This window comes from Anguilla rostrata, chromosome 9, assembly GCF_018555375.3.
Source record: "Anguilla rostrata isolate EN2019 chromosome 9, ASM1855537v3, whole genome shotgun sequence".
Lineage (NCBI taxonomy): Eukaryota > Metazoa > Chordata > Actinopteri > Anguilliformes > Anguillidae > Anguilla > Anguilla rostrata.
The window spans coordinates 900,001-915,733 of record NC_057941.1 but is presented as its reverse complement, the minus strand read 5'-3'; the positions used below and the strand labels follow the sequence as shown (position 1 = coordinate 915,733).

The following is a 15,733-nucleotide window of genomic DNA, read 5'->3' as shown; positions in this document are numbered from 1 at the left end:
CTGTAGGGCAGGGCCCCTGTAAGGTAGGCCCCTGTAAGGCAGGCCCCTGTAAGGCAGGGCCCCTGTAAGGTAGGCCCCTGTAAGGCAGGGCCCCTGTAGGGTAGGCCCCTGTAAGGCGGGGCCCTGTAGGGCAGGGCCCCTGTAGGGTAGGTCCCTGTAAGGCAGGGCCCCTGTAAGGCAGGCCCCTGTAAGGCAGGGCCCCTGTAAGGTAGTGCCCCTGTTAGGCAGGGCCCCTGTAAGGCAGGCCCCTGTAAGGCAGGGCCCCTGTAGGGTAGGCCCCTGTAGGGCAGGGCCCCTGTAAGGTAGGCCCCTGTAAGGCAGGCCCCTGTAAGGCAGGGCCCCTGTAAGGTAGGCCCCTGTAAGGCAGGCCCCTGTAGGGCAGGCCCCTGTAAGGTAGGTCCCTGTAAGGCAGGGCCCCTGTAAGGTAGGCCCCTGTAAGGTGGGTCCCTGTAAGGTAGGCCCCTGTACAGCTCCATTGTTTGCATAGGCCCTTTTAGACACAGTTAACTCCCTGCACACTCTGTTCAGTTGCAGCCCGAGCATCTTATCCGCCGATGTGATGGAGCTCCTTATGGGGGCAGGGGGCTGGGCTGCTGTAGTCAGTGCAGAGGGGTCAGGGGTCGGCTCTCTGACTGGGGTTCCATGGAAACAGGCCTTTGAGGACTGGCTGTGTGTGCTCTGCTGTTACAGAGTGATAGAAGAGGAAAAGTTGGGCTTTGTTACACACCCAGCACACACTACCATCACACACGTCCACACACTCATTCTCACACACACGTGTCCACACACTCATTCTCACACACACGTGTCCACACACTCATTCTCTCACACACACGTCCACCACACACGTGCACGTGTAGCAGTACACAATCTCTCTAGAACCCCATTAGCTGTTTTCTAGGGTTACCTGTTACATGAAACAAAATGCATTTGTTCGGTGTACTGTGTTCTCGCACGCTTTTAAACCTGTGAAATAGAATAGCATCGCAGTCATCTTGCGTGTCTGATGAAGGCCGTCGCATGGCACACGGGCCTAATTAAACACTGGTTCGTTTGGAATCACTGTTCATGATGGCCCCTGGATTAGGCCTGCGTTTTAGGTCTTGTTCACAGTGTACATGGTTCATCTTCCAATGTTCCGACGGACTAACTGGGTGATTAGAGCTTGTGATGGTCTGGCTTAAACAGGTGGACATGTGGTTCACTGTTGTGTGTATAAGGTGTGAAACAGTCATGATCCATCAGGTCCTCCCCCAGGGTGCTGGTCTCTCCTGGTGTCCCCAGGGTGCTGGTCTCTCCTGGTGTCCCCAGAGTGCTGGTCTCTCGTGGGGTCCCCAGAGTGCTGGTCTCTCGTGGTGTGTGGGGCTGACTGGCCCGTGAGCTGGTCGTGCACAGCCCTGTGTGCCGGTGAGCTGGCCGTGCACAGCCCTGTGTGCCGGTGAGCTGGTCGTGCACAGCCCTGTGTGCCCGTGAGCTGGTCGTGCACAGCCCTGTGTGCCCGTGAGCTGGTAGTGCACAGCTGTGTGTGCTGGTGAGCTGGTCGTGCACAGCCCTGTGCAGAGCTCTGTGTGGCTCTTTCTGCATGTAGAAGTCGCTTTCTGTGGAAAGAGTTGTTTATTTGTGTAGCGGGGAAAACCCTGGATGATGGACAGAAGGTAGAAAAAGCAGCAGAAGAGCGGTAGGGGCTGGGAGAGGAGGAGAAGGCCTCTGTGCTGTGTGGAGAGATGAAGGTGTAGAAGGTCAGTGATGGGCAGCGGTGGTCTGTTTCCCAGCGGTCACATGGTCTGTACCTGAATTCCTGTTTCCTGCTCTTTTTCATTTTTCTGCTTCGAGAGAAAAGTAAGCCAGTTTGCCTGTCCTGCCGCCCCACCACCCCCCTGTCACCCCAGCGCCGTCCCGCGGGAGACCTTTGCCCCGCACGCGCTCAGTGGGGCTGATAACCTGGCGAGGGGGCGGGGCCTCACCCTGGGCTCTGCGCTCTCAGTGACTGAGCCGCTGGCGGCTTTGCGTCACACACGCGTTTCCCGCAGGCACACCGTGTACCCGTGGCCAGAAGCTCCGCCCCGCGTCCCCCGCTCCGCCCGCTGACTCCTCCCCGGGGGGGGGGGGGGGGGCAGCCGCCTGCAGATATGATCAAGCGGGGTTCATGGCTGGCGTGTGTGCGGCTGGCGTGCGTGCGGCTGGGCGGGCGGAACGCTGGGTGCAGGAACCGGGATGGGGCGCTCATCATGGGTGGGGTGGAGCTGGGGACCGGGCGGGGCCTTTGGCCTGGGGGGGGGGGCGCACTCTCACGTTAGGAGCACAGGAAGTGTTTTTGTTTTTTGTTTTCCTAGCGGTGGGGGTGGTGGGGAATGAGGGGGTTCTCCTGGGGGGTGGGGGGGTGGGGGGGGGGGGGAGATGGGGATATTGTCCATGTCTCTGCAGATTAGAGTCTGTGTGACAGAATGACCCCCTACCATCTCAGCACAATCATTAACCAGGGAAAGAATCCCGTCCCCATGGCAACCCCTGCAGCTCTGCCAAGCTGTCTGCACTGAAAGGGAGGGGAGGGGGGGGTGGGGCTGTGTGGGGAGGGGAGGGTGTGTCTGTTTGAGTGTGTGTGTGTGTGTGTGTGTGAGTGAGAGAGAGAGAGAGTGTGTGTGTATGTGTGCGTGAGAGAGTGTGAGTGAGAGAGAGTGTGTGAGTGTGTGTGTGTGTGTGAGAGAGAGAGAGAGAGTGTATGTGTGTGTGTGTGAGTGAGCGAGCATGAGTGTGAGTGTGATTGTGAGAGAGAGAGTGTGTGTGTCTATCTGTTTGAGAGTGTGTGTTTGAGTGTGAGAGACAGTGTGTGTGTATATGTGAGAGACAGAGAGTGTGCTTGTGTGTGGTTGTGCGTGTGTGTGGTGGGGGGGGTGTGTGTGTGTCTGTGTGAGTGAGTGTGCGTGTGTGTGTTTGTGCGTGTGTGTGGGGGGAGGGGAGGGGGGAGGGTGGGGGGTGTGTGTGTGTGTGTGAGTGTTTGTGCGTGTGTGCGTGTGTGTGTTTCTGGGGGCATATTGATAAGAGTAGCACTCTGTGTTTGTAGGGTTAGACACACAAGCGCAGGCCCATGGGCTCATAACTACTGCGTTTGACCATCACTGGTCTGTGTCCATTTTGTGCAGTAAGATACAGGAAGGGATTGAGTATGCATGTTATTTTTTTTTGGAAAACCTTGTCTGCATATGTGTGCGTGCCTGTGTGTGTGTGTGTATGTGTATATGTGTGTGTGTGTGTGTGTCTGTGGAAAGTGTGTCCTGCTTCAGCAGGGTGTGGTGAGATAAGGTGCTGTGGCCTCTCCCACTATGGTAACTGTGCTGGGCATTTGGGAACACTCCTAGGCGTTTCCGTGTGTGTGCATGTGTGTGTGTGTGTGCGTGTGTGTGTGCATGTGTGTGTGGGTGTGTGTGCTTGTGTGTGCGTTTGTGTGTGTCTCACAAATTTTCCCTCTGTCTGCAAGTCTCTCTGAGTCTCAGTGTTTCTCTCTACATTCACTCTCTCTCTGTTCCCCTGTCTGCTACTCTGCATCCATAAACCCACACATGCGCACACACACACACACACACACACACACACACACACACACACACACACACACACACACACACACACACACACACACACACACACACACACATACACCACACACACACACACACACACACACACACACACACACACAGCATCACCACACCACACACACCACACACACACACACACACACACACAACACACACACGCACATCACACACACACACACACACACACACACTACACACACACACACACACAACAACCACACACACTCACACACACACACTACCAACACACACACATACACACACACACCCATGCGCACTCACACACACACACACACACACACACACATACACACACACAAGCATGCGCACTCACACACACACACACACACAGGAGGGGTGGAGGAGTGTAATGCTAGTTTAGCTCGGGCCCTTGTGGGCGGGGTCACTGTTCGACCTCACACAGGCGGTGGAACACCCTCCTGCTCGCTCTGAGCCCCGCACCCTGGGAGAGAGAGCTGAGAGCCTGGTTCTGTGTCTTTAAGACTGAGCGTGGACCAATCGGAGAGAGAGGGGGCGGGCCGGGGGCGGATACACATGTAAGGTCACAGCTGTGGGGCTGAGTGGGGGGGCGTTGGGGGGTTTAGTGACACACGGAGCGCAGTGACGTACTCTCTCTTTCTCTCTCTCTCTCTCTCTCTCTCTCTCTCCCTGGCCCGGCCGAGGCGTAGGCCGCTCAGGGGCACAGCGACAGCGCGGGCTGGTACACGGGAGCCCTCAATATCACACCCCCCTGACCCTCAATATCACACGCCCCTAACCCTCAATATCACACCCCCCTGACCCTCAATATCACACACCCCTGACCCTCAATATCACACACCCCTAACCCTCAATATCACACCCCCCTACCCCTCAATATCACACCCCCCTACCCCTCAATATCACACCCCCCTAACCCTCAATATCACACCCCCCTAACCCTCAATATCACACCCCCTACCCCTCAATATCACACCCCCTACCCATATCACACCCCCCTACCCTCAATATCACACCCCCCTAACCCTCATATCACACCCCCTACCCTCAATATCACACCCCTAACCCTCAATCAACCCCTACCCTCAATATCACACCCCCCTACCCTCAATATCACACCCCCTAACCCTCAATATCACACCCCCTAGCCCTCAATATCACACCCCCCTAACCCTCAATATCACACCCCCTACCCTCAATATCACACCCCCTACCCTCAATATCACACCCCCTAACCCTCAATATCACACACCCCTAACCCTCAATATCACACCCCCTAACCCTCAATATCACACCCCCCTAACCCTCAATATCACACACCCCTAACCCTCAATATCACACACCCCTACCCTCAATATCACACCCCCTAACCCCTCAATATCACACCCCCTTAACCCTCAATATCCACCCTACCCCATATCACCCCACATATCCACCCCCTAACCTCAATACCACCCCAACCCTCACCACCCCTAACCCTCAATATCACACACCCTAACCTCATATCACACCCCCAACCCTCAATTCCACCCTACCTCAAATACACACCTCAGACACTGAAAACTCCCTCTCATGCACAGAGCCATCTCTGTGATCCTCCTGCACTGTGTGTGCGCGCGCGCGCGTGCGTGTGTGTGTGTGTGTGTGTGTGTGTTGTTTGGCTTGTTTGAGACTCCCAGGGTGGACTCCACGGCCCTGTTTGAATAATGAGCGGTTTGAGGCCTTTCTTTAGAGAGGGGGTCTGCTGAACACCTACAGCTCACACACCGGGGGGGGGGGGGGACTTTTCAGGGGTGTAGTTAGGGCTTGCCCAAACCATGTGGATGTGTGTGGGTGTGTGTGCGTGTGTGCGTGTGCGTGCGCGTGTGTGTGCGTGTGACATACAGACGGAAACACATACATGCTCACATGCACACAGACATGAATGTTTACACACACACGCACGCACGCATGCACACACACACACACGCACACACACACCCAGCGTGGCAATTCAGAGTAGCTGCACCCCCCCGCCCCCCCCAGTCTCCCACTGAGAGTAGGGTGTGGCCAGGGGCGGGGCTGCTCTGTGGAATTTGGGCTGTGGTTTGTCTTGCGTGCTCAGTGGGGTTGGGGGAGGGGTGTGTGGGAGCGCATTCTGTTCCCCCCCCCCCCCTCGGGGCCGGTCCCACAGGCCCACGGGCGTCTGGCCCGCGCCTCCACAGAGCTCCAGGCCGGCCTTGGGTGCGAGAGCAAGGTGCAGTCTCCAATCTCGGGCTACGCCCCCCCCCCTTCCACCCAGGCCCCCCACCCCACCCGGCCTCCTAACGGCCTTCCTCCGCTCTCTCCTGATTTATTGACCGGCTCCCTCGGACAGCGGAAACCCCCGCTCCGATTCGGGCGTGGCACGCGCGGGGAGTGCGGGGAGCGCGGGGAGTTCTGGGTCGTCGTTAGGACTGCGTGTGCTCCACCGCAGGGCTGTCTGAGGCCTGGAGTCTGCGGCACACGGGGGACACGCAGAAATCAATTTCACTGGGAACGATGACCCCCCCCCCCCCCCCCCCTCGGATTCTCCTCCAATCAGAGCACAGTCACTTTGGCCCTGGGGGCCTGTGTCAGTGTCTCTTCACTTCATGCAGAGAAAATGTAACATTTAGTAAAGAAATGAGAGCGTGCTGGCGGGGTGTGACTGGAGGCCCGGGGGGGGGGGGGTGTGGCACGCCCTTGGCTTGCTGGGTTCCTGTGGCGGTACCTCAGCGTTGGCGTCAGAGCACGTAGTCAAATGCAGAAGTTTTTTCTGTGACCACGCCCGACAAGATCACACCCGATGAGGTCAGCCAGGTTCGTGCCTTTCGGCTGTGTCTGTGTGTCGCACGCGAGCGCCTGACCCAGCGCTGCCTTCCCCAAACTCTCTGCACCTCTCCTGAAACCCAGCGCGGCCTTCCCCAAACTCTCTGCACCTCTCCTGAAACCCAGCGCGGCCTTCCCCAAACTCTCTGCACCTCTCCTGAAACCCAGCGCGGCCTTCCCCAAACTCTCTGCACCTCTCCTGAAACCCAGCGCGACCTTCCCCAACCTCTCTGCACCTCTCCTGAAACCCAGCGCGGCCTTCCCCAAACTCTCTGCACCTCTCCTGAAACCCAGCGCGGCCTTCCCCAAACTCTCTGCACCTCTCCTGAAACCCAGCGCTGCCTTCCCCGAACTCTCTGCACCTCTCCTGAAACCCAGCGCTGCCTTCCCCAAACTCTCTGCACCTCTCCTGAAACCCAACCTCTGCCTTCCACCCAGCGCCTCACTCTGCACCTCTCCTGAAACCCAGCGCTGCCTTCCCCAAACTCTCTGCACCTCTCCTGAAACCCAGCGCTGCCTTCCCCAAACTTTCTGCACCTCTCCTGAAACCCAGCGCTGCCTTCCCCAAACTCTCTGCTCCTGTCCTGAAACCAAACGCACGTCCCACGCCAGCCTGTCAGAAGCTCGCAGTTCTGTTTGGAGAAGTGGAGCCGGACATTGACCTCTGGCTGGGGAAGTCATTCCTGGAAATATACCAACTCTCTTTAACGTGCTTTAACACCCTCACACACTGTCCTAACACTGCTTAACATGAAGAAAGCAGACCTCTGTGGAATAACTGGTGTTGGGGCTAGTGTTAGGGTTGGGGTTAGTGTTAGGGCTGGTGTTCAGGTTAGCGTTAGTGTTAGGGTTGGGGTTAGGTGTCTGTGGGCGAGGGTCAGCCCTGGACGGTTTGTGTCCAAATGAAAGGCTGGATTGAGGAAGTTGGCGGTGTGCTTGGCTGCACTTCCTGTGTGGTGAACTCTGACCCTGTGTGAGTAGCGCAGGGCGGCAGGAGTACGGGCGCGGGCTGCCCCACCCGCCTCTGCCGCCGCAACCACGGCAACCACGGCAACTGCCGCAACCATAACCACCACAAAATGCTTTGGTCAGAAATGATGACACATAGAGGGCGCCACTGAGCAGCACGCCAACACAGGACTGTGCCGCAGGGCCCCCCGGTCTGTCCTTCTGTGGACAGGAAGAGGTGGCCTTCGGGACAGGAAGTGAGCCCCCTGCCCCCTGAGGGGCGGAGCAGGCTTCCTGTTGTGTGTGTGGGACGCAGTGCTGTGCGTCAGGTCAGAGGAAGGCGCGGACACGGGGGCCTGGGGGCGGGGGAGGGGCTGAGGGGGCTGGGGGGGCCGGGGGGTGAGTGCCGAGCCCTGACCCAGATTTCGGCAGAGCGAGAAGCTCTCCTAACCCCCCCTCCCCCCCCCCTCACCCCCTTATCCAGTGAGACGCCCCTCCCCCCCACCCATCTTCCTGCCAGGGGTGGGGGTGGGGAGCACACCCACCCCACCCTTGCTTATTCCTGGAACTCCCCACAGCATGAGGTCCCAGAGGCGCCTGAGCAGAGTTCACACACCCCCCCACCCAAACTCCCCCCCATCCCCCGCTCTGCGCACACACGCCCTCCCCAATCCCCCCTGCCCCCCTCTCCCGCTCTGCGAACTCCTCCACCCCAAACCCCCTCCCCACCCCAAGGAGGCCTGCTGAGGGTAACGGGGGGGGGGGTGCAGACGCTTTTACGCTTCATACTGCGTGAAGCAGTAAACCTCCGCAGTATTTTTACTGGCTTGACTTTCCTGCAGTATTTTCTGTGTGTGTGTTTGGTTGTGTGTTTGGCGGTGTGTGTGGCGGTGTGTGTTTGGTTGTGTGTTTGGCAGTGTGTGTTTGGTTGTGTGTTTGGCGGTGTGTGTTTGGTTGTGTGTTTGGCGGTGTGTGTTTGGCGGTGTGCTGTGCGTGTGTTTGGTTGTGTGTTTGGCGTGTGTTTGGTTGTGTCTTTGGCGGTATGTGTTTGGTTGTGTGTTTGGCGGTGTGTGTTTGGTTGTGCCTTTGGCGGTGTGTGTGGCGGTGTGTGTTTGGTTGTGTGTTTGGCGGTGTGTGTTTGGTTGTGTGTTTGGCGGTGTGTTTGGTTGTGTCTTTGGCGGTGTGTGTTTGGTTGTGTCTTTGGCGGTGTGTGTGGCGGTGTGTGTTTGGTTGTGTGTTTGGTTGTGTGTTTGGCGGTGTGTGTTTGGTTGTGTGTTTGGCGGTGTGTGTTTGGTTGTGTGTTTGGCGGTGTGTGTTTGGTTGTGTGTTTAGCGCTGAATAGCACCTTTGTGCTGGGGCCAGGGTCTCTGTTGTGTGGGACAGGGCACTGGTGAGGCGAACAGCTTTTTTTTTTCCTTTTTAGGGGGGGGGGGGTGTGTGGGGGAGGTGCGGGTGGTGCGGAGCCACACCCAAGCTGATTGGCGAGGGACACACCCCGGTCTGGAATCCGCTGCAGTTAGGTCACATGTCCCCCGCCCCCGCCCACACCCCCCCCCTAACGTTTCCACCCTGCTGTAGAGAGCTCAGCTCCCTGAAGGACTGGGTGTGGCCTGCTGCTATTGAACAGGAGGGGACTGTACCACTGAGCATTCCTCCTCCTCCCTCTCTCTCTCTCTCTCTCTCTCTCTCTCTCTCTCGCACTCTCCCGCTCCCTACCCTGAGTCACTCTCTGTAGGATTACTCTCCTTTACTCTCTCTCTCTCTCTCTCTCTTCTCATCTGTTCAGCCAGTTTTCACCTCCATTCATCTGTTGGTTTTTGTTCCTGCCTGATTCTGAGAGAAAAGGTAGCCTTCTGAAACATCTGGTACTGTGCTCCTTAAATTCACCCTGTCCTTCACCCCTCTCTCTCACTTTCTTTGTCTCTCCCTCTTTCTCTCTCTCTCACTCTCTCTCCACACAGTTTATTCCTGCTTTTTCCATCTTGTGTTTCCCTGTTATCTGCGTGAGCGTTGTGTTAGTGTGAGTGTTGGGGTAACGTGAGCGTTGGGTTTGTGTGAGCGCTGGGTTAACGTGTGCGTTGGGTTAGTGTGAGCGTTGGGTTAACGTGAGCATTGGGTTAACGTGAGCGTTGGGTTAACGTGAGCGCTGGGTTAACGTGAGCGCTGGGTTAGCGTGTGCGTTGGGTTAACGTGAGCGTTGGGTTAACGTGAGCGCTGGGTTAACGTGAGCGCTGGGTTAGCGTGTGCGTTGGGTTAACGTGAGCGTTGGGTTAACGTGAGCGCTGGGTTAACGTGAGCGCTGGGTTAGTGTGAGCATTGGGTTAGCATGAGCATTGGATTTGGGTGAGTGTTGGGTTAGTGTGAGCGTTGGGTTAACGCGCGTCTCTGTTCTCTCTTCTGCAGTGCGAAGCGAGTCTTAAGAAATCCAGCTCTGCGTCCAAGAGAGAGATGCCTTCGGCCCACATCAAGCCAGAGCCAGAGGAAGTGGAGTGCTCGGTGAGTGTGGGGGGGCCGGGGGTGTGGACGTGGTGTGGGGGGGTGAGGTGTGCGGTGTTGGCGGTGGGGGTGGGCATGGTGTGGGCGGTGGGCTGTGTTGTGGTGTGGGGTTGGGGTGGGGGAGGTGGGGTATGAATGGGAGGGAGGAGGTTGAGCTCCTCACACCGTGTGACTCTCAGCCTCCCCATCTGTGCCTAAACCCAGAGGAGATGCACCCTGGGGGGGTCATGTCTGCCCCACTCGCAGCGAGGGAGGGGGCGGGGCCGGCGGATCAGGCAGGGCGGGGCAGCTGAATGTTTCCTGATCAGCGGTCACTCCCGCGTAGCTTGGTTACGGGCCGTTGCCGTGGAAACGCTGCCTGACAGCCTTGTGAAAGCGCGGGCATTTTCAGCTGCCTTCACCATGCTTCTCTCATCGATACGCCCCCACACACTTCCACACACTTCCACACACTTCCACACACCCCCACACCCCCCCACACACCCCCACACCCCACACACCCCCACCCCCACACCCCCACACACTTCCCAACCCACACACCCCACACACTTCCACCACTCCCACACCCCCACACCCCCCACACACCCCCACACACCCCCACACCCCCCACACCCCCCACACACCCCACACTCCACACACCCCCACACCCCCCCACACCCCCCACACACCCCCACACACCCCCCACACACCCCCACACCCCCACACACCACACCCCCACACACCCCCACACCCCCCACACACCCCCACAACCCCCACACACCCCCACACACTTCCACACACTTCCACACACCCCCACACCCCCCACACCCCCCACACACCCCCACACACCCCCACACGCCCCACACACTTCCACACACTTCCACACACCCCCACACCCCCACACACCCCCACACCCCCCCACACACCCCCACACACTTCCACACACTTCCACACACCCCCACACCCCCCACACACCCCCACACCCCCCACACCCCACACCCCCACACCCCCACACACCCCCACACACCCCCAACACCCCACACCCCCCACACCCCACACGCCCCACACACTCCCACACCCCAACCCCCACACCCCCACACTCCACAACCCCCACAACCCCCACACGCCCCACACCCCCCACACACCCCCACACCCCCCACACCCCCACACGCCCCAACCCCACACCCCACACACTCCCCTCCCCAGGTCTTCTTCAGGCCCTAATAGAATATATAGAGGGAGGCTTCCGTTCTGCTGTAGCCATGGCAACGGGGCTCTGGCGGGAGTTGGAAAGACTGTGATGTATCCTCCCAGTACCCCCCCACCTCCCCCTCCCCCCCCGCCCCCGCTTACAGTCCTCACAACACACACACACAGAGCATGCATGTATGCACACCCACGCACACACACACACACACGCACACAGAGCATGCATGTATGTTCGCATACATGCATCCAGCTAGTGGAATCCTTCACACACAGAGAGCTTCCACGCCCCCCCCCTCCCCTTCACCTGTACTGTGTGTACTGTGTGCACTGTGTGTAGTATGTACTTAGTCATAGTTTTCCTGGTGTTTTTTTGTGTGATCAGGTGTGTTTTAGCATCATCAAGTTTATGTGACCTGGAATGAATAGCTTTAGGTTTGATGTACTAAAACACATTTGTTGGTCATTTTTCTATTCCTGTTACTTGGTGTTATGTCAGCTACGGGCTCTGTAATACGTGATATGCTAACAGCAGCAGCTCTAAGGATAATAATGCAGAATTGGAAAGGGGCTTGAAGTGCAGTACACGCGTGTACACACATCATTTCTTTAGTAAATTTCCCTGGAAGTGGATGAGCAGGTTGTCTCGGTACGGAGGGCAGCTACCTGTGACAGGCAACGTCACACGCATGTTTGTATTGGGCAAACCCCGCCCCATCTCTCTCTCTTTCCCTTTCTCTCTGTCTGTTCATTTATGTCTGTGTCTCCTCCTCTCTCTGTCCATCTATCTCTCTGTCTGTCTGTCTCCTTCCCTCTCTCACCGCACTCTCTTTCTCTGTCCCCTCCCTGCCCCTCTCTTACTCCCTCTCCTCCCCACCCCTCTCTCTCTCTCCCTCCCCCCTCTCTCTCCCCTCCCCCTCTCTCTCCTCCCTGCCCCTCTCTCACTCCCCCTCCTCCCCCTCTCTCTCCTCCCCACCCCTCTCTCTCTCTCCCTCCCCCCTCTCTCTCCCCCTCCCCCTCTCTCTCCTCCCTGCCCCTCTCTCACTCCCCTTCCTCCCCCTCTCTCTCCTCCCTGCCCCTCTCTCACTCCCCCTCCACCCCTCTCTCTCCTCCCCCCCTCTCTCTCTCTTCCTCCCTCTCTCTCCTCCCTCCCCCTCTCTCTCCTCCCCGCCCCTCTCTCTCTCCTCTCCTCTCTCTCCTCCCCGCCCCTCTCTGGTTCTTTTCTGCTCCATATCAGCCCTGGGTAGGATGGAGCCCTGGGGCTGGCGCTAGAGGTTCAAGTGTTGATCGCTCTTAGCCTGGGTGTTGAGCGCTCTTGGCCTGGGTGTTGAGCGCTCTTAGCCTGGGTGTTGAGCGCTCTTGGCCTGGGTGTTGAGCGCTCTTAGCCTGGGTGTTGAGCGCTCTTGGACTGGGTGTTCAGTGCTCTTGGCCTGGGTGTTCAGTGCTCTTGGCCTGGGTGTTCAGTGCTCTTGGCCTGGGTGTTGAGCGCTCTTGGCCTGGGTGTTGAGCGCTCTTGGCCTGGGTGTTGAGCGCTCTTGGACTGGGTGTTCAGTGCTCTTGCCTGGTGTGTTCAGTGGGCTCTTGGCCTGGGTGTTGAGCGCTCTTGGCCTGGGTGTTAGTCGCTCTTGGACTGGGTGTTAGCTGCTCTTGGCCTGGGTGTTCAGTGCTCTTGGCCTGGGTGTTCAGTGCTCTTAGCCTGGGTGTTGAGCACTCTTGGCCTGGGTGTTGAGCTCTCTTGGCCTGGGTGTTGAGCGCTCTTGGCCTGGGTGTTGAGCGCTCTTGGCCTGGGTGTTCAGTGCTCTTGGCCTGGGTGTTCAGTGCTCTTGGCCTGGGTGTTCAGTGCTCTTAGCCTGGGTGTTGAGCATCTTGGCCTGGGTGTTGAGTGCTCTTGGACTGGGTGTTGAGCGCTCTTGGCCTGGGTGTTGAGCGCTCTTGGCCTGGGTGTTGAGCGCTCTTGGCCTGGGTGTTGAGCGCTCTTGGCCTGGGTGTTGAGCGCTCTTGGCCTGGGTGTTGAGTGCTCTTGGCCTGGGTGTTGAGCGCTCTTGTCCTGGGTGTTCAGTGCTCTTGGCCTGGGTGTTCAGTGCTCTTGGCCTGGGTGTTCAGCGCTCTTGGCCTGGGCGTTCAGTGCTCTTGTCCTGGGTGTTCAGTGCTCTTGGCCTGGGTGTTGAGCGCTCTTGGCCTGGGTGTTCAGTGCTCTTGGCCTGGGTGTTGAGCGCTCTTGGCTTGGGTGTTGAGCACTAGAGGTTTGGTGTTGAGCACTCTTGGCCTGAGTGTTCAGTGCTCTTGGCCTGGATGTTGAGCACTAGAGGTTTGGTGTTGAGCGCTCTTGGACTGGGTGTTGAGCGCTAGAGGCTTGGATGTTGAGTGTTGAGCACTCTTGGCCTGAGTGTTCAGTGCTCTTGGCCTGGATGTTGAGCGCTCTTGCCTGGGTGTTGAGCGCTCTTGCCTGGGTGTTGAGCACTCTCATCCCTCTGTCACTCCAGTCTGCTCCTGAGAGCTCTTCTGCAGCCTTACCTCACACATGCTTAAGTCTGTATTTTATGATTATGTAGCTTCTACACGGCTAGCTAACAATGCTTAGAGCATGTGCATCGCACACTAGGCCTTGAAAGTGCATTGTAATGAGTAATCGGTGTGTAGTAATGAGTTATTGTGTGTAGTAGTGAGTAATTAGTGCACAGTAAGAATTTTGGGAAAACCAGCTTTCCAATTTGGAGGGATGAATCATGCAGGATCTCTTTTCCATACAGTAATGCCTGGTCAGTAATTGCCTGCATTGTGAAATATAAGTAGTTCAGTGCTCTTGTCCTGGGTGTTCAGTGCTCTTGGCCTGGGTGTTCAGTGCTCTTGGCCTGGGTGTTCAGTGCTCTTAGCCTGGGTGTTGAGCACTCTTGGCCTGGGTGTTGAGCGCTCTTGGCCTGGGTGTTGAGCGCTCTTGGACTGGGTGTTGAGCGCTCTTGGCCTGGGTGTTCAGTGCTCTTGGCCTGGGTGTTCAGTGCTCTTGGCCTGGGTGTTCAGTGCTCTTAGCCTGGGTGTTGAGCACTCTTGGCCTGGGTGTTGAGCGCTCTTGGACTGGGTGTTGAGCGCTCTTGGCCTGGGTGTTGAGCGCTCTTGGACTGGGTGTTGAGCGCTCTTGGCCTGGGTGTTCAGTGCTCTTGGCCTGGGTGTTGAGCGCTCTTGGCCTGGGTGTTGAGCGCTCTTGGCCTGGGTGTTGAGCGCTCTTGGCCTGGGTGTTCAGTGCTCTTGGCCTGGGTGTTCAGTGCTCTTAGCCTGGGTGTTCAGTGCTCTTGGCCTGGGCGTTCAGTGCTCTTGTCCTGGGTGTTCAGTGCTCTTGGCCTGGGTGTTGAGCGCTCTTGGCCTGGGTGTTCAGTGCTCTTGGCCTGGGTGTTGAGCGCTCTTGGCTTGGGTGTTGAGCACTAGAGGTTTGGTGTTGAGCGCTCTTGGACTGGGTGTTGAGCACTCTTGGCCTGAGTGTTCAGTGCTCTTGGCCTGGATGTTGAGCACTAGAGGTTTGGTGTTGAGCGCTCTTGGACTGGGTGTTGAGCGCTAGAGGCTTGGATGTTGAGCGCTCTTGGACTGGGTGTTGAGCACTCTTGGCCTGAGTGTTCAGTGCTCTTGGCCTGGATGTTGAGCGCTCTTGCCTGGGTGTTGAGCACTCTCATCCCTCTGTCACTCCAGTCTGCTCCTGAGAGCTCTTCTGCAGCCTTACCTCACACATGCTTAAGTCTGTATTTTATGATTATGTAGCTTCTACACGGCTAGCTAACAATGCTTAGAGCATGTGCATCGCACACTAGGCCTTGAAAGTGCATTGTAATGAGTAATCGGTGTGTAGTAATGAGTTATTGTGTGTAGTAGTGAGTAATTAGTGCACAGTAAGAATTTTGGGAAAACCAGCTTTCCAATTTGGAGGGATGAATCATGCAGGATCTCTTTTCCATACAGTAATGCCTGGTCAGTAATTGCCTGCATTGTGAAATATAAGTATGAAAATATAAAGTACTTACACTCAGATTTTTTTTAAAGGGTGTATATGTTGGTTAAAGAAGAGAGATGAGGAAGTGAAAGTAGCTGAAACACTGCAGAAGTTTCGTCGTTTAGAAAACAAGCACGTCTGTAATCATGTGTGAACTCCCAGCCAGCTAGCGGGAGATAATGCCGCAGACAGATCGCTAGCCTGCTCTGCGTGTCCTCACCTGATAGCGAGCGTGTCCCTCTGACTACCTCCATCATCAGCAGCGAACCTTAAACTCTGACCTGAACTCTGACAGGACAGGACATGACAAGGCGAGCCCCCCCCCAGCCCCCCCCCGGCCTTCTGATTGGGCAGTCAAGTCAGATACAGGCCACTAAATAGAACAAGACATGCACCATAAAATACACCAACATCAGAGGAACCACAAACCAAACAAACTCAGCGGGCGATCTCTGGCCTCAGGCTGGGGAAGTCGGTATGTTAGCACGTTAGCAGGTTGGCACAGTAGCCAGAAAGGGTGCAAACCTGGATTTTAATGATGAATGGCAGCTCCACAGACAGATGGAAGTCTCAGATGGAAAAACACACACACACACACACACATACACATACACACACTCTCTCTCTCTTTCTCTCCCACACACACACACATACACACACACACACACTCTCTCTCTCTCTCACACACACACACACACACACA

At 57.0% G+C, this 15,733-nt stretch overlaps 1 protein-coding gene across 5 annotated transcripts in view; it reads left to right on the top strand.

Moving 5' to 3' along the window:
* Positions 1-15,733, top strand: part of klf8 (Kruppel like factor 8) — a 29,414-nt gene that overhangs the window by 2,561 nt on the left and 11,120 nt on the right. For 4 of the 5 annotated variants that reach the window (XM_064349628.1, XM_064349629.1, XM_064349630.1 and 1 more), the window contains exon 2: positions 9,777-9,869. In XM_064349628.1, the coding sequence (XP_064205698.1) occupies positions 9,777-9,869 (93 nt within the window). Of the gene's footprint in view, positions 1-9,094; positions 9,219-9,776; positions 9,870-15,733 lie in introns of those variants that run through there. The other variant, XM_064349632.1, reaches the window with a different exon arrangement.